Genomic DNA, 20,138 nt, shown 5'->3' with positions numbered 1-20,138 from the left:
GGAGCTGAAACGAGCGGCTGTTTCTGGCCGGTGGGCAATTGTCATTGTCAGATGCTGTGGTTCAAGTAGCAGCTACTCCATGTGCGAAGGAGCAGGTCAGCTGGGAGAGCAACAGCCTATTTCGTGGATGCGCTGACTCTCTTCTCGGCTCCCTCGCAATCGCTTTGGGTGAAGGAGCGGGACAGCAACCACCGCTTCTCACTGTTTCAATCCACGCGTCGGCCCCTCCAATGTCTCTGTGTCACTGAAGGTGGGTCCCGAAAGAGCATGGCCCAATAGCCAGCGATAGGGCTGCTCCTAGAACATGTGGCCGGGAGAAAAACAAAAGGAGGCGAGTGGCCGATGGATAGGGTCATGAGTCCCTCGGTAGGCAATTATGTCGTCCTCGTGACTTCAAACCGTATTATCTGTTATCCCTCTTCATTCAGTATCTTGGTACTCCGCTCTTATTTGAATTAGTATTTTCAGTTATCTGCTAAAATGTTTGGTAGCTACTAATGCTGATCATGAGATGTTTGACAGAACCTACGGGCTGCACATGCCATAGTCAGCAGTACAAATGATGTTAAGATATTTGCATGAGACTTTATCATAAGTTTGTTATTCACAACAGTTTTTCTTAGTATTTTTTTCAGTTGCATAATACTCATATGCAATTTGTATAGACGGTAAAAGAAAACTGCTGATAGGGCGCGCAGAGCGTGCGTTGTGTTTCTAGTAATCTGAAAGACGACGACGGAATGCTGAGGAAACGAGGTCGGAGTTGTCTCTGCTGCGGCGGCGGAAGATGATGAACAGAATGCGAGTAGAGGTAGTAGACGGAATGCTTCTGCAAAAGGGCAGTTCAACAGAGTTTATCATCATTTGAGCCTGCCATTATATGCTGCTGCTATAGAGATCCAATTTTCTAAATGTCAAATGCACAAGAGTACAGGTTCTTGACACAGCAACATCAGCTGTTGAAGGATATTGAAGGTGAGAAAAAGGAAATCAGGGATGAGTACCTGGTGGAGGGCTGGTGGACGACACTCAGCAGCACAAACTTCAACCCGGCTGTTTCAACTGAACTGTAAGGAAGAAGAAACTCAGTAAGCAAAAAGGAAGATAATAACCAATACAGTAAGATCAGTTTCACCACAAATCGATTTTTTGCTTACATGGTGATCTCCAGTCTGCATGTGGGAGAGCCCTGGGCAGCTCGTGTGATGGCAGCCTCGGCGTTCTTCACGGCCGGACCATCAGAGTCCTCGCAGTCCATCTTGACAAGGACAAGCTTCAAGCTAACGAGGTTTATGAGGCCAAGATCGGGACTTGCATGGACGACGGACCTTGCATCGCACCGGAGACGAAGCTTCCAGAGCTTCGGCATGGCTCCCTTATCGAATTTCAGCCCGGTGACCGTGACGTCGCCACTCTCGTACCAGAACTCCTCCAGGCTTGTGAACCCCTGGTTACCAATGACTAGCCCGCTGGATGCTTTGACACGTAGCTTGAGGAAGATCAGTGCAGGTAGGCCCCTGAGGATCTTTAGATCTCCCTCTTGCACCGTGGCGATCCCAATCTCCAGGCAGGCTAGGATTTTGGCATCGGCCATCTTCGTTGGAAGCCGAGGGAAGTAGTAGTGTGAGCAGGCCAGCTTGAATTGCCCAAGCTTCAGCGACGGCTCCCACGACTCGAGGAAATCGAGGGAGCTGTTCTTACCAGCATCGAGGCACAGAGACTGCAGGCTGAGCACCCCCCAGCTTCTTCAGAGCTTCGACCAACCTCTTCTCGCAACCTTCGCAGTCGTTGTCATCCTTCTTGAGGCTCCACTTGAGCCCAAGGATCCTGAGGTTCTCCAGCTTTCCCAGCTCTTGCACGTACTGCGCTGTGCTGCTTTGGTTTACCTCCACCATTGACAGCTCTTGCAGCTCCTTCATGTTCCCCACACCACTTGGCAGCTCCAAGTCTGTCCCCAGGAGATGCACCAGCTTCCCGAATCCACGACCGTCCACGGCCAATAATTGCCGGATCCCCGTCCGGCTTATATCCAGTGTCTCCAAGTTCTCCAGTACTTGAATCTGTTTTGGGAGCTTAGAGACCGCTCCACCGAGCCCCAAATACTTCAACTGAAACAGCTTGTGTATGCTCTGGAGCTGATGATCTTTCTTCTTCAATGCCTCGGCATCTTCGAGGCCCAACACCCGCAGAAAACGGAATTGGCAGGGATCATGCTGGTTCTCTTCATCGCTCCCAAAGATGGTCAGGGATCGGAGATTTGACAGGATGCCGCTGCTCGGCATTGTGGGGGTCACCTCTTGGTTGAACTGGAGAGACAGGCGCCGGATCTTGTCACGCGGCACAAGATTGATCAAGTGAGCCGACACCGTCACAAAATTCTCTTCAGCTGACAGTGAGAATGATGAGCTCCCGGACCAAATCATGGACCACGTAGCCTGCTACCCCTCCACTCTCCTCGGCGGGCAGTGGCTGGATCAGACCTCTATTGATGAGCGCGCCAAAGCAGCTCTCTCCATTCTCCTGCGAGCTTTTATTCTCCCCTTTGCCGATGAATCCTTCAGCTGTCCATCTCCTGATCACACGATCTTTCCTCATCGGGAAAATTCCCTGGAAGGCTCTGTTAGGCCAATCTGTTAGGGTTTGAGGGTTGAGGTGAGGAGTCAAAATTCTTGGACCGAAATACCCCTCCCACTCCCACACACAGCCCCGATCCCATCTCCCGATCTATCCCGTGAGACCCTCGTCTTCTCCTCCTACTGAGGCGCGCGGAGGAGGATCTGCCCAGGGCGCGGCGTGCGGAGGGGCCGGCGGCCAGGGGCTCGGCGCACGGAGGGGGGGCGCGGAGGGGCGGCGCGGCGCGCGGAGGGCGGGCGCGGAGGGCCGGCGCCCAGGGGCGGCGCGGAGGGCCGGCGCGCGGAGGCGCGGCGCGCGGAGGGGGCGGCCAGGGGCGGCGCGCGGAGGGGGGCGCGGAGGGCCGGCGCGCGGAGGGGGCGGCCAGGGGCGGCGCGCGGAGGTCTTCGTCGCTGCAGAGGTGTCCGGCGCCGCCGACGTGGAGGCGTTCCTGGAGGAGCTCAAGGGCGTCGCGCTATAGGCCAATCGCCTCCGTCGGGGCGTTCTTTCGGAGACCGAGGAGACCTTCTCCGACAAGGTAACCCTCCCTGCCTTTCTCGTCTCGGGCTCTCTTGTGTCCCCGCCTTACCTTCCAGTCGGAGATAGCTCTAAAGACTCGGGCACGCCTGTGCTGCACTACTTGCTGCGCTCGTCGGCCAAGGATTAGCGATACTAGACAGGTCGGCATGCTTAGTCATGGAGCTTTAGCAGTTGTATGCCAATTCACTTTCATGCGTGCATAATGGTTAAGTTGACACTTCTCTTATTAAACGGATGGATCATAACCTCTTACCTGTTATAGGCAGTGCAGGAATTCAAATCTATTATTAGTTGCTACTTTCATATTGAATTATTGATATTGACAAAGGCCAGAAAGTGCTATTGCAGAGCTGCTGTACTGTTACATATACAATTCGAGTTGCTTTCATACCACATGTTTGTTTTGGTCAATGGAGTATTGATTCTGAGAAATTCTCTCTTGTTTAGATCAAGGAGAAGGACACGGTATGGTTTGTGCAATTTTGCGTCCCCTGGTGTAAACACTGGTAAGGCATGCTTCTCATGGATTTGGTATACCGTGTATAACCTTTTTGTTTCCACGAAGCTGATTTTTCAAGTGTATGTCGTATGCAGCAAGAACCTTGGAACACTTTGGGAGGACCTGGGAAAGGTTATAGAAGGTGAGGATGAAATTGAGATAGGGCAAGTGGACTGTGGTGTCAGCAAACCAGTATGCTCCAAGGTGGATATCCATTCCTACCCAACATTCAAGGTGTTTTATGAAGGCGAAGAAGTAGCAAAATATAAAGGTATACTTTGCTTCACCAGCTCACTATACTTTTGCAAAACCTCCATCTTAAACCAACTTTGAGCCTTATAGTTTTGATCCATTGTTCTTATGGCCTTATACTTGGTGAAATTGCAGTGTGACCTCACAAGTAGCATCTTTTATGTCTAAAATTGAAATTTCATGCGCACTGGTTGCTTTATAGCGTCAATATTATATTCTGTTTGTCCTTTGTCAATTAGTTTTAATTGCCCCTTCTGCACCTTTTACCTGGTTATGTTGAGCTGGAGTAATTAATCTGGACATGCTTGCCACCTGCTTGCCACGTTTCCAGTTATCAGATTATCATCAATTGCATTTTGGCAGCTAGAACCTGTACTTGGTGAAGTTGTTGGTTTAGGGAATAACGGTTGCTTCTATGGTTCTACCCTAGTCATGAAAATTATTTTTTCTCTATAATCATGAAAACAACTTCTATAATTATTTTTCTCTTGATTGTCAGTGTTGCTTTGACTTGTCACATGTTGACAAAGAAGAGAGATTGCATATTAAATATTCGCTGACCAGAGTGTGCACTTGCTTACATGTGAAGCTCTTGTTTCTAACTGTCTGACCGGGAACAATATTCTCATGTGTGTAGGATAATATAATTGGCAGGATGGATCCAAACTCAACTTATTTGTTGGAAATTAAGCTTCTTGGCAATCCAAAAAAGGTCAGAAAGGATGTCCGTTGTTTTTGCTTTGATAAGGTTGTTGACAGTGATACAACAAATTTGAAAGACTTGCTCGATGAGATCACAGATATGTATCCACCAGGTTATCTAGAAGTAGCACATGTTCAGTACTACGATGCAGATTTGAAAAGCTTCCCAGTAGTTAATACCGACCAAGAGTTGATGTTAATGTTTCAGAAACATATTGACAGCAAGGTCGTGCACATGTTCATTGCATACAGTGATCCATCAGGATGCTATGAGCCTATCATTGAGTGGGAGGGTTATCCTAGTAATAGCAATCAATTTTCTGAGCCAACCATACCTAGCAGCAGCACACAAGCAAATGAGGAAACCTCTACAGAAAATCCAATCACCGGGAATGAACATGTTGGTGTTGATGAGGAGGGTCTGTATCTAAAGATCAACCCTGTACTTGATCTTGCTGTCGTTGCTTGTAAACAAAAAACAGGACTATATTCCCGAGGATGAGGATGAGGATGAGGATGAGCATGAGGATGAGGATGAGGATGAGGTTAGTGACGATGATAAGGAGTTTGTTGGAGCAGCTCATGAGGAACCCATTACCTATGACAAAGAAGACCCTCCAATGACAGTAGGCTCCAGTTATCCGAATATGTATGAATTCAAGGTGGCACTATCTCAGCATGCAATCAAACATGAATTTGAGTACAATACTGTCAAGAGTGCACCGCATAGATGCACGGTATATTGTTCAAGGAAAGTTGAAGATAAGTGTCCCTGGAGGCTGCATGCTTCATCTAGGAGCAGGAGCTGCACTGTAGTGGTAAGAAAGAATCAATCTGGTTTTTTCCCCTTTGTGCATGTTCATTTTTTTTTGATAATCATGCTTATTTGACCAAGTCATATTGTTGCAGGTGAAAAGGAATCAATTTGCTCATAGCTGCTCAAGCAGTCAAAGAAGTACGAAAGTGAAGAATGCAACCAAATTTTGGATATGCGAGAAGGTGAAGGATTGGCTCATTGCAGATCCTTGCATTGGAGCAAAAGCATTGCAGAAGAAGCTTAAAGAGCACTACAAGGTGAAGATCAATTACAAGAGAGTTTATGCGGGTAAGGAACTAGCAGCACAATAACTCTTTGGTGATTGGAATGACAGCTTTGATAATCTGTTTCGGTTCAAGGCACAAATTGAGAAGTCTTGTCCGGGTAGTTTAGTAATTATTGATCATCATACAATAAATGGCAAAATCAGATTTAGAAGATTGTTCTTTGCTTTGAAACCTTGCATAGAGGGGTTCCTAAATGGCTGCAGGCCATACTTGGCAATTGATAGCACCTTTTTAACTGGCAAGTACAAGGGACAGTTTGCTAGTGCTACCGCTATTGACGGCCATAATTGGATGTATCCAGTATGTGTCGGTGTTTTTGCTTCTGAAGATAATGAAAATTGGATCTGGTTCATGGAAAACCTTAGGCAAGCTATTGGATCACCAAGGGGGTTAGCTATATGCACAGATGCAGGACAGGCAGTGATGAATGGGGTAACAACTATTTATCCAGAAGCAGAACATAGGGAATGCATGCATCACTTGGTTACCAACTTCAAGAAGAGGTATACTGGCAAAGTGTTTGATGACAACCTTTGGGCAGCAGCTTACTCATGGAACCCGTACTTGTTTGAGAAGCATTGGGCTGCTATGGATAGAGAAAAGCCTGCTGCAACTGCATATCTAAGGACTTGTCATACTAAGTTGTGGACACGGAGTCAATTCTCAACCATATGCAAGGTAGATTATGTGACCAACAACTTGGCTGAGTGTTTTAATAACTGGATTAAAGAGCACAAGGGCATGAATTTGGATGACTTGTTAGACAAGCTTAGGCAAATGCTCATGGTGAAATGGAACCACAGGAGGAAAATCTCTAGACAGTTCGAAGGCTTGATCCTGCCCCACATTATTAAGCATTTGAATGAGAAGAGTAGAGAACTAAACTTGGAGGTTATAGAATGCTCCGAACATGTTGCTGAAGTTACTGCATTGGGAGGTAGTGCCTTTAGGTTTGTGGTGAACTTACATGAGAAGACATGTTCTTGTAGACAATGGCAAATTTCTGGCATTCCTTGCAAACATGCTATTGCATTCATTACCTCACTTAATGTGCCTCTAGAGAACCATGTGGACATGTATTACTCAGTTGAAAAATTTAGATTAGCTTATGCTCAACTAATCCCAGCTATGGAGGACAAGTCACAGTGGCCTCAATCTTGCCATGGGTTTTTCATGCATCCACCTTTGTTAAAGGCCACAGCTGGTAGGAGAAAGACAGAAAGATACAAAGGTTGTACGGAGAAGACAAAGAAAGGACAGCACAAATGTCCTATCTGTAAAGATTATGGGCATCACTGGCCAAGTTGCAAGAAGGGCAACCCAGAGGATATTGCAGCACTGCTGGCTGTGAGGTAATAAACTATACTTTGTTTTAGTACAGGGCTAACAAGAATCCAATTTGTACACAAAAATGACACCTTTGTTTATCCCATACTTCTGTAGAGGACCACCAAAGAAGAAGAGAAAGACTACCAAGGTATCAACTGAGAAAAGTATAGTACTTTTTGATGGTGAAGCACCAGCATCCTCTATGACTTTTCCACCAAGGTTCTCTCTTTCACAATCTTTTTATGTGCATCTTAATATTCATCTAATTATCTCTCATTGTTTCCAATAGCCAAAGTGTGCAACCTACAACTAAGAAGAAAATTAGAAAAAGGCACATTAGATTCTGGAGACTCAATCAGGTAATATATGCTTCTAATTCTGATGTATTTTATTTTGCTGCAATCAGCCTTGAATACAAATCAGTCTTATTTTATCTATAACACTTGATAATTTTTATTTGTTATACATATATAGATCCAAGTCAGCAGGTAGTGCAGGTAGTACATACCAGCCTGAGCCCATTAGCTCTGAGTTTCCCATGGCTAGGGGAAATCCACTTGTTGCAGCCAAAGAAAAAGGGAACAAGCTAGCTAATAAGGCTAAAGATAAGGGAAAGCTCATGAAGCGCAAAGCCAAGAAGCAAACCGAAGACAAAGGAAAGAAGAATGATGTGTCATTTGAAAGCCCTGCAATGGCCACAAGAAGCAAAAAAGTTGATTCTTGCAGCCCTGCAATGAGCACAAGAAGCAAAAGACAGCTCAATTTGTGATTTACCATATTCTGGACTTGTTGAACTCGTTTTGTGGAGCTGTATGTTGAACTCGTTTTGTGGAGCTGTACGTTGAACTCGTTTTGTGGAGCTGCATGTTGAACTCGTTTTATGGAGCTGTATGTAAAATTGGCTAAACATTCACTGTAATGTTCATCTCGCTTAAGGTTTACTATTGTTATTTCATACGACATTTCATATGTACTCTTATAGTTTTTTCTCAAAATTCTTGGTGCATATTTGATTTGAATGTTTCAGCTTTGTGACACAAGTTTGAAGCAGTGGAGGACCGTGCCTGGTGCTAGTTGAAAGGCTCAGTTTTCTGTATATATTGCTGAAAGCATAAACGCTGAAAATATATGGTTGCAGAAATTCGAATGCTATCAAAATTGATCAATTAGACTTTACCAGAAGTTTCTGTGGCAATTACTTATGATATTTCTATAATTTAGCAGTCACCAGATCTCCGCCCGTCCATGACAATCATAGCAGACAAATTAGTAAAGCTTGTCGAATCAACAGGTCTTCAAAAGACTAGCACAGCACAGAGATTGGAGGTTGAGCTCATCAGGGCCAAATAAGGAGTTGTTATTTTTGCAGGGTCATAGAAGGAAGCGTGATTTGTTTGAGGGCCTTGCAGGGGATTTCGCTCGGGGGTACTACGGTCTTTTCACAGTCACTTAACTGGGACTTAACTGCAGATGTAACGGGAGGGCCGTGGAAGGGAACGAAAAATAAAAAGGAGGCCACACAAGGGCGTCTCGGTTTTCCAGGGCCACAGAAGGAAGCGTCATTTGCTTCAGGGCCTTCCAGAGAATTTTCCCTTCCTCATCGCATATCCTTCGGGGAATACACTCAAGTATAGGAAGCAAGACTTCAGGTAGTTAGGAAGGTCGATGTAGCTGAGGTACAGTATCTTTCTTATTTGTACTTCTTCCTGGTCTTTACTGAATGACTTGTAGACCGGCTTCCACGTTTTCTGATCTTTACTCGTTGCTAACAGGCCTGCCATAACAATTATGGCCAATGGAACGCCACCACACTTATTCAGTATCTCATTGCCACATGCAACCAGTTCGTCTGGACATTCCTTTTCTTTTCCAGGGCCAAAAATACTCCCATGAAATAAGGCTTTCTGGTCAGCAATACGACTGAGAGGCTCCATCTTATACACACAGTTTAAATTGAAAGACAATGAATTGGCTACGTCTTCATTGCGGGTTGTTATGATTTCCCTGCTGCCTGAATTTTCTTCGGGCAGAGCACATTTGATAACCTGCCATATGGTTGAACTCCAGACATCATCAGTCACAATGAAGTACCTAATGGTTTTATCTCGTATTCGGAGTCTCTTGTAAACCTATATCTCTTAGAATTTCTGTCACTTGAAACTACTCTAAATTGAATCCACGGTTAAGTTTAAATTGTTGAGCTGATGATTCAAACTAGACTGAATCCATAGTAAAGATTCATGAAATAGGCATACATAAAAAGGAAAAAAAATGTTCGTTCTGCAAAATGCATGTTGAATACCCACCCACGCACAGTAAAATCCTCAGGTTGGGTTACGTAGTGATAAGAAGTAACTCCAGCTTTGTACGGATCCTCGTGTCCTCTTCGTTAATGAATGTGAACTAAATTTCCTACTGTCCAGCTGCTCCCTTGTGGGCCAATTTTTATCAGGGGCTGTTTAGGGGGCTGTTTGGATCCAGGCGACTAAAATTTAGTTCCGTCATATCGGATGTTTGAACACCAACTAAATATGAGCTAATTACAAAATCAATTGCATAAATGGAGCCTAATTCACGGGATGAATCTATTAAGCTTAATTAAATCCATTATTAGCGCATGTTTACTATAGCATAACATGGTCAAATCATGAACTAATTAGGCTTAATGGATTCGTATCGTGAATTAGCTTCCATTTATGCAGTTGGTTTTATAATTAGACTATATTTAATACTTTTAATTGGTGTGCAAATATCCGATAGGATAGGATTAAAGTTTAGTCTTCTGGATCCAAACAGGACCTTGTACTCCCTCCGTCCCTAAATATTTGTCGTTTTCGTTTTCCGAGAAACAACTTTGACTAAATATATATTGAAAAATATTAATATTTATGGTACATGATTAGTATCGTTAGAAAGATCTTGAATCTAATTTTTTAATAAATTTATTTGGAGATATAAATGTTGCACGTATTTTCTACAAATCTAGTTAAACTTGTAGCACGAACACTAATAGCAACAGTTAGGAGTAGGTGCGTCTGAGCCCGACTTCCAGTGAATGGCATGCCCCGCGCGCGGTACCGGCCGGCCGGTAGGTTGATCGAGCTTCAATGCCACGTACGACTGTTCCAACTGGCTGACTATGATCGATACAGCTAGCAATAGCAATTACCATCCAGCCAATGGTGCCCCGGATCACAGCAACTCGGTAGCTGGGTTCGTCCCATCCGTCTCTGCATGCATCTGCTAGCTAGCAGTCTTCTTCGTCAATGCCTGCCTCCAGCATATCCTAATCCTAGTCCCTGGTCCGTCGTCGCCTCCCAACTCAGACAATGGAGTTAATGATCCATCAGTGCACGTTCAAAGAAGGCGGCGATGGTGCACAGCACAGCCGTTCACAGTGCGTCGATCATGGGTATTCTACACTATGCTAGGGGGTTTTATGCTAACATGTTCCCATCTTTTCTCTCGATTTCGGCAAAGGTCAGGGTCTTCTGCGAAAGAAACCGTGGCCTATACTCCTGCAAGATGATTCCCCATGCACGAGTGTGATTAGAACCGTTTGAATCAGTCGTCAGCTACTACAATTCCATGCCTTCTCCCCCTCATCCTCACCGCTAACACTGAAGAACTCAAGTGCTGTATGCAGGCAACAGGCATTGTGATTTGTGAAGCAAAGTGTTGTGCTTCAAGTGTGTTCGGCCTCCGTCGCTGACATTCCGTACGTCCTGCCTACCAATGGTCATTTCAATTTTTATTACTGAAGCAGATGAGGGCACCTAATCTCAATTTATGTGGCTTGAGAAAACCTTTTGGAATCAGACAGACGAGCGTCAGCCACCAAAGGCCAATTATAAGCAGGAGATGCAGTCGGACACATCCGAAACATCCAGTCCCATTATAAGCAGGTTGGCGAGCCAATTTCCTCTATGTAAGAACAATGGGACCAAAAAAATTAGGCCCCAAGATGCTTGTTCAAATGTACACCAAAGCAAAACCAGCCAAAAAAAATGATATGCTACATTCCTCATAATTAGTGACCCGAATCCTAAATACGCCAAATCACCGAATTGAGAAAAATGTCAGGTATGTGCAGGAGAAGTCAATCTTTTTTGTTCGAGTCATTAGCTGGATCTTGGACCGTCTTTCCTGAAGCTCCCTGTCCAAGGGGTGGAGAGAACATTGCAGTGTTACTATGAGTGAACTGGATCAGGTTTCGTTAGGGTTTCTCTCTCCAAGGAGGCAAATGCGAGTGCTTCTGGAGATACCTGGACATACCTGGACATGTGACAGAAGATCCTCTACCTCGACTAGGATGTCTGGGAAAGCAGGCCGTTTAGATGGATCGGCTTCCCAACATCTCTGCATTATGTCCAACAGCTTTGGATGTGCCTTTTTGGGGAGTCCTGGGCGCAATCCCTGGTATGACAGTACGTTTAGCACATTTCACTGTGCACATAGAATGCTATAACAACTAATCCTTTCCTTACCCACCTGTCTAACACCTACAGCCGCCTGGAGCGGGGTCATGGTATCATATGGGATCTGGAAACACCAGAAATAAAAAATAAGAAGATTCAGCAATTGCAATGATAACTGCATCGTTTGTGACAGGGAAACTATAAGTAGTCACAGAAATAAGTGCAACAGTACCTTAGACGTTACCAGCTCCCAAAGAACAATAGCAAAGCTAAACACATCTGCTTTGTTATCATAGGGTTGATGATTTATAACCTAAACATGTAGAAGATATATCAGAAAGGAATTCAACCTTTTCATCACTTCACGACAAACTGTTGAACAAGAGTCTAATCATTTTGGAAGCTTCTACCATATGAATTCTCGACTTAAGCAATATGAATAATAGATTGACTGATATCTCGAGCTAGGAAACATAGTGCATTTTGATATGAAAAGCTTCTATCAGCAGCTAGTTTCTGAAACTTTAAGAACACCAAGATTCACAAGATCTGAATTTCTATGTCAGGTAAGTTTTAATATACAATCACACTGCTCCAGCAAATAGTGCTGTACCTCAGGTGCCATCCATCTGTATGTTCCAGTTTCAGCTGTCATGATACCTCCTTGATCCTGGAACCGAGCCACACCGAAATCAGCCACTTTAACAACCTAGAGGAACAAGCAACAAAATTATTCATCAGCCAGAGTAATTTTTATTTTTATCACAAATTTTGCGATGCATGCACCCCCCCCCCCAACACACACAAAAAAAAATGAGACACGGGTATAGGCAATGCACATCAATAAATCCACAGGTTTCACCATCAGTATTCTTTTCATCCCATTTTTTTCTGCCCTAAACATCTCCTTCGCAAATGAAATAGTAAAAATTCCCTTGGTTCCAAATTATAAGTCATTTTGGCTTTTCTAGATGCGTAGCATTTGCTAATGCACCTAGATATACACTATGTCTAGATAGATAGGAAAAAATATGTATCCAGAAAAGCCAAAACACCTATACTTTGGAAAGGAAGTAGTAGTTAAATGCTACATACGTGATCTTTGTCCATTAGAAGGTTGGCAGTCTTTAAATCTCTATGGATGATACCCCTTTCGTGCAAGTAGCACATCCCTCGGCATACATCAACTGCGAACTTCAAGAGAGTTGCGAGGTTTAGAACATTATGCTGCTTGTGCACAAAGTCATACAGGCTTCCTCCAGACATGTATTCTGCAAGTTAATTAAGGAAAGGTTAAAAGAGTATTACCCGAGCAAATTACTAAAGCCTACAAGGGCATTGGTTAAGAAGCAAGGGTAAAATTTGGTTTCAGCAAGTAACTAGCAATCCTTGAAAGCTGCAAGTTATACTAGGCCAACGCTATGAAAAGGAGAGCTTTGAGTTGCTCGTATTCAAGACAGATTTTCTGTATGACAAACAATGTAGGTTCCGAATACATCCAGTAGATGCTTCATAAATCTCACCTGTAATTATGCAAAATTGTGGTGGTTTTGTGCACGCACCAATGAATCGCACAACATTTGTATGTTGAACTTCTCTGAAAAGTGTGGAAGGTGAAGGCATGCCATACATCATTAACTTATTCCAACCAAATTTTTAAGTAGGACACAGGATATCAAGTACATCACAAAAGTCATAAGTGGTACCACGATATGTTAGATACCTTAGAATATATAATTCCTGCGTGAACTCGTTCCAAACATTCTTATTCAAATGCTCGGCCCTTAGAACTTTAACAGCTACATCCTCACCAAGGTAAGTCCCATGATACCTTCACATAAGCATAACACAATAAAAAGAAAGCACTACTGAATACAGCAACTAAGTTGTCAGAAGTATAAGCTTGACTCACAAGTCCCCACAAGAACCAGAAGCAATCATCCCTCCCATCTTAAGAAGTCGTTTGTCGATTTCCCATTCACCACCTTTAACTTGGAAGGGCAGTGTTCTTTCAGCTGCTGAGGAATGAGATGAACCAGACCATGAACCCTGTGTTCAGAATGCAGCAAATGTGTTGTTAGCTTTGGACAATGGAACAATATATACTGACTCCCGCATCAACCACAAGCAAGATAGGACCTGCCTGCCTAATACTGAATCATAAATTGTATCTTTATATGAATTGTTCAGAACTTACCTCATTTCTTAAAATGGATGCTTCCAGTGCTTTGTTCAAACCATCAGTGTCCTGATCATAAATTATGAATTTAGCATCATTGGAGGCGAATTCAAGTATGACTCCTTGACTGATTCTGGTTTTGTTTATTTACAAACTATGTGTACACCATGAGCTATGGAAGTTGGTTAAGTGGCAAATTTCAGATCAAACCCTTGCATCTTGTGCAACAGAACGTAACATGGATGCTAAGTTGCTTCTATATGCACATAGAGGTATTGTAGGCCTCAGAAAATTTCAACCAAATTTATAAGTTGGATGTTGAGAAGGATTAATGCCTCAGGAAGTAATTGAAAAGGTCTAACTGGAAGTTTCATGAGGTTTGTTACTTCACAAAGTGGTAATTTAGTAGCACATATAACTATTCAGAATAAACTACGTGCCAGTTTAATGTGCACCAGTGAACATTGCTATGGCTGCCATAACTCAAGATGAATCTTATTACTGGCAGCGGCCAGTGCTACCAAGGACAAGAAATCCTTTTAGCCTCAAGCAAGTTGGGGGCTAAGTCTAGGAACAACCCCAATGCATCAATCTCTCAACCCTCAAAAATTCAACCAATGCCATGATAAGGGCCTAACATGTTACCTCAACAAGCCAACCATCAACCACAAAAACATCAAGAGAATAGCCATCATGAGTTGAGAAAACGTGTGCTTCTCTGATGTTCAGTCCAATGTCAGATAGCAACGCAGAGAGCTGGCAAAACATGTTGAGTAAGATGCTAAACTGTGAGCAAAATGACCAATTATTAACATCATAGAGTGTACAGTAATACATGGTCGAATGCTGAAAAATGTCCTTCTATAAGATATATTGAGTGTAAGCATGGATACAAATTAACCAAGTGATCCAACTATATTCTAGATATTATTTATCAAACAACTCGAGCATGTAGATTTATTGAAAAATGCTATTACTTGCAAAAATGTATCACGAAGTTGAGCACAGTTTAAGAGGCACACAACTGCTGACCTGACTGAGTAGCTTTGGCTTGTCAATTGTGGAGAAAACAATCTCATGAATGTGAGTATATTGTGTGTCTTGCCTGTGAAATATACACAGTCAAAATTAGTGCGTTAAATATCAAAGTTTTATGTTAAATATGTGTCTTGGACATGTCATAGCTGTTCATGCAATTGAAAATGCATGAGCAGTTTTAACTTTTCTTTTTGCAGAACTAGGAGCAGTTTTAACTTCTGCTCGTTTATCTGACACACAGACTACAGAAGTGAACAAGTACTTTTGCACAAAGGCCAACATCCCTCTGCGTGACTCCAACATACAGTCAAAGCAAAGACAACTAAAATGCTAATGCACTTGTATTCAAAGGGTTGCAACCTTTAACATGCACTATTTAGAAGGAATGAAAAGGAAATGGGTAACTATGTGATACAAAGGCTGACATTGCTCATCAGACAAAGTTAACTGTTGTGCAAGGGTTTTTGAGTTGTACCTTTTTACAGAGCTTGTATAATTAACTAAAAGCTACTTTTCTGTGCACAGACAAAAAAAAAACCAGAAAGGGCTTTGATCCTCCCTGACTTTGGGAACACCAAATTCACTGCAAAAATGGAGCCTAACCTATAAGGAAAATTCTTATTTGCACCTCCTATTATTAATTGCAGATTCTATTTTTTTTCATTGATTCTTTAGCATGTCTTCTGTTTTTCATTTTTCTTATGCATATAATTGTCAGTCAATAATATTGTGCACTACAATTATCCAAGGATGTAAAGATATTCTATAAGATGTACAACCACTCAACCAGCATATGGAAGAGTCGTAAGCTTAGTGAAGACATGCAAGGCATTTTTTTAGTACAGATAACAAAACCAATGAGCCACATGTTAGTGTGTTACTAGCCACGTAGCACCCAATTTGGGGATCGTCAAAATATATCGAAGCAGCACGTATCATAGGCATCTACCTTACAGAGAGATCATCACCATCATCATCCCCTTCTTCAGTTGCATCGGAGTCATATGCTTGATCCATATCTTCAATCTTTGATCAAAGTTTAGAGTCAATTCGACAACTCCAATTTCTATTGGGGATACTAAAGACAAACAATCATTAATGCACTGAAAAACACTTAGCCTCGATAACAGATAAAATTGCAAGCTAACAGACCTCTCTTCCAAATCCGTAATATACTAGCCTGTGAAGATTCTTATTATACAAGCTAAAATCACATGAACAAAAAAGCAGGCAATAGGCTGAGCTCAGCTCAAGGTAGGTTTTGAGCCTGTATGAATATCAGCCAAAGCCAGTCAATCTCTCCCTTGTTCACATTTTGCAAGCAAGTTACATTAGCAGTTTTGCAGCAACAAAAAACAAGCAAGTTTACTCAGTTACTCATTAACTATCTAATTGTAGTTAATTTTCCACAAAATCATCCATACATAACTTAGCACTGGTAAGTATTGCTTTTTAAATCCACTATCCTTCATACTTCAAAACATCAAACACACTTTTGCTCTATGCATAAAAAAACAACATGAATATACATCATACATTCTATTCCACAAACCAGTTGTACCACGCGGGGAGTTATAGTTACTTCCAAGCATGCATTCATTTGGCAAAAAATGGCTGCTACAAAGGGTAGTGTGTTGGACTGTTCATCTAGAATGAGAAATATCATTACCGTTAACTAGCACGCTAGTTTTCCCCAACTAACTTTGGCTGCAATAAAATTAATTCGCAACCACTAGCCACTAAAAGCAGGTAACATTGTTATATTGCACACATAGTTGCTTGCAGAACTGTCCAAACTCTCAACCAGAATAAGAAAGACCTTTACCCTCAAGAAACGGACATGGAATGCGGGGCGCCTGTCAGGATCCTTTGCTTCTGCTAAGACGTTCTGGTGGACCAAGACATCGGCTGCTTTGTCAACATTGATATCCAGCTGATAGCTACAGCATGAGAAAACAAAAGAAGAACCAATGTTAGTTTATGATGACACGAATGAGACAATGAAAGAATTAATTGATTGGCCTGGCAATGCTAATCCAAAAATGGTGACTGCAGCTACCAGCTTCCTTTGCAGATATGACTATCATAAAAAAGAACAAACCCACAAGCGAAGAATACAAAGGCAAACTACAAGACTAATGGACCAGTTTCCGACTACTGTGCTCAATACAAAGGCAAACCACAAGACTAAGAGCTAGTTTGCAATTGTAGCGCCATGCAGCTCTGGAATCTATAACATTTGCTGATTTCAGAAAATTTTGCTGCCATAGATCTAAAAGAGATGCTTTCAACTAGCACAAAATCCAGCCAATTATGCCTCAACTCAATCCAAATATTTTCTTACAAAAGGAAACCCAGAAAGATAATCATTCAATCGGAGGAAGCAAGCAGCAAGTGAAAGACTAATTCAGACAAAGGATCATATTTTTCCTTTTTGGAACATATGATCCCACCCTGCAAGTGAAATTAACAAAACCGTTCACTCCATTCACTTCCAACCTTAGCATAATCCCAGACCGCACTGGATCAAAATCGAGCAAGACACAGCTGCTAGGCACCATTCCGACACAAAAGTAGTGCAAATCCATCCAGACACCAAGCAAACAGTACCGAGTCAACTCCAATTCCACGGCCGAGTCAAACAACACTCACTTAGCTTATCAAGCACCAGTGGGAGCTAACTCAAAGGTCAAACATGCTACAAATTCACGCTAAGACGAAGCTCACCAGTAAGCTTCGCGATGCGCACTTAGAAGCCCAAGCCTAAACGACCACGCTACCCTCCTTGACCGAAACAATGAGCACAGATTTCCACAACCACGAGCTCTAAACCACAGTAAACCTAAGATGCGACAGCTGAAAGCAGGCGGAGCTAATGGATCACCTGTGCGGAAGCCGCCCGAAATGGGCCACGAGCTTGTCTCGGAACTCGGAGTCGGACGCCTCCGCGTGGCCGTCGGCGATGAGTCGCTCGAGCACCTGGCCGCAGATGTCGCGGGCGCCTCCCCCGCCTCCCCTCCCGCCGGAGCCTGCGGGCACAGGAGCGGCATCTCGCGGCGGGGACGAGCTCTCTCCAACGCCCTCCTCGACGCCCCCGCCGAGCCCACTCTCCGCCGCCGCCGCAGCCACCATCCCCGCCTCCCACGCAGCGCTGCACGTCACCTGCCCCGCATCGCCGCCCCTCCCTCCCCCTTAGCCTCGCCTCGCCGACAGGAGTCTCGCCCGCCCGCCAGCTCGCTCGCGTGTTCCGGAAGGTTCGCGGCGTTGGGGGCGCTGGGGCAGTCGGAGTCGGAGGCGAGAAGGATAGGAGTGCGAGAAGACGAGGAGAGCTCTTAAGACAGGCGCGAGGTATGAGGAAGAGAATACGAGACCGCTGCTGGGGCAAAGCGTCTTTCCGCGGCGCTGCGGCCTGCGGGCCGAGGATGTCGCGGACCATGGGGGCCTTGTTGCGAAATGCGCGGCGGCGTGGCAGGATTTGGTTGTGCGCCGTGGGCGTGGTCCTTGCCTTGGTGTTTGAGTGGACCCGGATGTCAGTAGAATGGAACGGTGGACATGGTGTATGGAGTGGACAGATTGCGCGGACGTGGACGCGGGTTTTCTGAACGTGTGTGCGCTACGTGCACGCCACGAAGTTCTCCTGCAGACTTTGCTCAGACAATGACTGGTGGGGCCGTGTTCTTTAGTATGATGAGATGGGATAAGAACAACGTTTGGAAGGGATCTTAAAGTAGTGCCGGCACTCTACTGGTACCAGTGCTATTTTAGCAGCAAGTAGATCAAGTGACAAATCTCCAAGAACGCCGGTGTTAGACACTAAGTCAGGTCATTTTCGAAACCCATTTATTCTAACCAAGGTTTGTCAATAATATATTAATTTTTGCGAGGTTGATGAGCTATGACATCAATGTATTCATGCCTAACATAACCAAATTGAGGCAAATTGTATGTAATATAAACAATTGGCTTTAATTAGCAAGGAAACCAGCTTTCTGTGTAGGAAATAATAAATTGATCATGGCACCTATAATCACCAACTTTGAATTTAGATGCGGGCAACCAATATTAGAACGAAATGTGTCTTAAAGTATCCCTAAAAAAACTTGATCAAACCGTCATCTCACAAGTTGCAAATAAGCAATAGACTATTGATGGGAGATTATTACTAATCAACCTTACTATAATGGTTGATTCTTTTTTAGTTTATGGGTATCAGGCTCTCATCTGTCAAGCCATTTTGATGAATGGTCCAGCCAAACATCAACATCTCAACATAAAATTGGAAATTTCTAGTGTCTTGTACTCTCATTCAAGGATGATCCTAAGCATCATTCTTTGATCCAGTCGTTCTAAATTTTACTATTTTTTTGAGGTTATTTCAACAACTTACTATATTGCAATAGTTGTAGAAAAACAACAAATGACACTACTTGAAACTAAAAGATTAGTGGCATTTACACTACCCAATCTCCTGGAGTATCGGTATTAGGCACAAGTATTTCAATTAAACGAATATTTTTCTTCTTATAATGGAATACTCAAAGCCAAACTATTTTCTTATTTTATCGACAAATATAAGATACATTTACAATGGCTGATCCCAATACAATTAGTATGAAAAACTGAGATCAAATTATCCATTCAACATAGAAGCATGTGACTTGTGTACTTGATTTTAGCAACTCTATCAAACGATTACCTCACATTTTAGTATAGCATATTGATAAAGGATTAGCAAGAGTTAAATTTCGTATGATTATCCCTACTATTTTTTTTTCATTCACCGGTGTTGTCTGATAAATATTTGAACATTATTTTGGTAGTCTAAGACAGGCACCGACCACCTCACTAAAACTGAAAAAGTGTGTGTTCCTCGAGGTTGATCCTAAGCACATTCTTTGATCTTCAAGTTAAGCTTGTAATAGTCGTACAATAACAACAAATTGGTATCAACATAGAGGAGCCAAGTCCCAGCATTAGCTTAGTTGCATTGAGGCCCTAGTATATTCCATTTTCTCGTGCTACCTTCATCACTCACGACATGAAATTGTTGAGCTGAAAGGACTAAACTAAGGAGGAGTCCTTAGACAAAGGAGACGTCCTTTCGTTGGTCGATGTGAATTTTGCAAGGAATGACAACGGTGCCCTTGATGTTGATGGCTCTAAACCTTGTTCTTTGCCTTTATCCAAAATGTGGATTAGAACCAGGCCATAGTAGTGCTGGATGGAATCTGCTTAAAGTGCGTGGGAGGGAAGGGGAGAACCTGAGCTGATGGATCTCGCTTTGGGGTCCATGCTTATTCTCATGCAAGCATGTCACATCCCCTGTTCCTCCATTCGTCACCTTAAGTGCACAAAGATTTGCACAAGTCTCAATGATTCGGTAGATCTACCTATTCCAACGTTTTCAACGATTATACAAATCTGCTTATAATGTCAGTTGAAAGGTTTATAATTTTAGAGAGAGCTT

The 20,138-nt window shown here is 43.3% G+C and overlaps 4 protein-coding genes across 8 annotated transcripts; 2 read left to right on the top strand and 2 right to left on the bottom strand.

The window, feature by feature from the left end:
• Nucleotides 1-688: 688 nt before the first annotated feature.
• Nucleotides 689-2,474, bottom strand: LOC112887656. 4 transcript variants are annotated; one of them, XM_025953893.1, is made up of 3 exons: nt 1,158-2,474; nt 1,005-1,067; nt 689-829 (listed from the first exon to the last, which is right to left on the bottom strand). In XM_025953893.1, exons 1-3 carry the CDS (start codon nt 1,592-1,594, stop codon nt 715-717), a joined length of 615 nt encoding a protein of 204 aa, XP_025809678.1. In that variant the 5' UTR covers nt 1,595-2,474; the 3' UTR covers nt 689-714. The 4 variants fall into 4 exon arrangements, 1 of the variants encoding a protein (XP_025809678.1); XR_003227604.1 differs by lacking the exon at nt 689-829 and having other exon boundaries at nt 955-1,067; XR_003227605.1 differs by lacking the exon at nt 689-829 and having other exon boundaries at nt 976-1,062.
• A 74-nt stretch (nt 2,475-2,548) lies between these two features.
• LOC112884407 (protein disulfide isomerase-like 5-1) lies at nt 2,549-3,990 on the top strand. Its single transcript, XM_025949787.1, has 4 exons — nt 2,549-2,638; nt 3,092-3,148; nt 3,598-3,656; nt 3,745-3,990. The coding sequence occupies exons 1-4, from the start codon at nt 2,549-2,551 to the stop codon at nt 3,980-3,982; spliced, it is 444 nt and encodes a 147-aa protein (XP_025805572.1). The 3' UTR covers nt 3,983-3,990.
• A 653-nt stretch (nt 3,991-4,643) lies between these two features.
• Nucleotides 4,644-7,668, top strand: LOC112887658. Its single transcript, XM_025953896.1, has 5 exons — nt 4,644-5,421; nt 5,513-7,059; nt 7,151-7,255; nt 7,326-7,395; nt 7,511-7,668. Exons 2-5 carry the CDS (start codon nt 5,999-6,001, stop codon nt 7,526-7,528), a joined length of 1,254 nt encoding a protein of 417 aa, XP_025809681.1. The 5' UTR covers nt 4,644-5,421; nt 5,513-5,998; the 3' UTR covers nt 7,529-7,668.
• Nucleotides 7,669-10,898: 3,230 nt separating this feature from the next.
• On the bottom strand, nt 10,899-18,037 carry LOC112886750 (serine/threonine-protein kinase STY8-like). 2 transcript variants are annotated; one of them, XM_025952733.1, is made up of 15 exons: nt 17,556-18,037; nt 16,497-16,611; nt 15,621-15,697; nt 14,666-14,738; nt 14,279-14,389; nt 13,652-13,702; nt 13,367-13,503; nt 13,178-13,285; nt 12,978-13,051; nt 12,550-12,725; nt 12,068-12,163; nt 11,687-11,767; nt 11,528-11,578; nt 11,302-11,452; nt 10,899-11,192 (listed from the first exon to the last, which is right to left on the bottom strand). In XM_025952733.1, exons 1-15 carry the CDS (start codon nt 17,801-17,803, stop codon nt 11,158-11,160), a joined length of 1,584 nt encoding a protein of 527 aa, XP_025808518.1. In that variant the 5' UTR covers nt 17,804-18,037; the 3' UTR covers nt 10,899-11,157. The 2 variants fall into 2 exon arrangements, with proteins under 2 accessions (XP_025808518.1, XP_025808517.1); XM_025952732.1 differs by having other exon boundaries at nt 11,312-11,452; nt 17,556-18,034.
• Between the last annotated feature and the right edge of the window lie 2,101 nt (nt 18,038-20,138).

Source organism: Panicum hallii, chromosome 3 (genome assembly GCF_002211085.1).
Source record: "Panicum hallii strain FIL2 chromosome 3, PHallii_v3.1, whole genome shotgun sequence".
Taxonomy (NCBI): Eukaryota; Viridiplantae; Streptophyta; class Magnoliopsida; order Poales; family Poaceae; genus Panicum; species Panicum hallii.
This window is presented reverse-complemented; position numbering and strand designations above follow the sequence as displayed.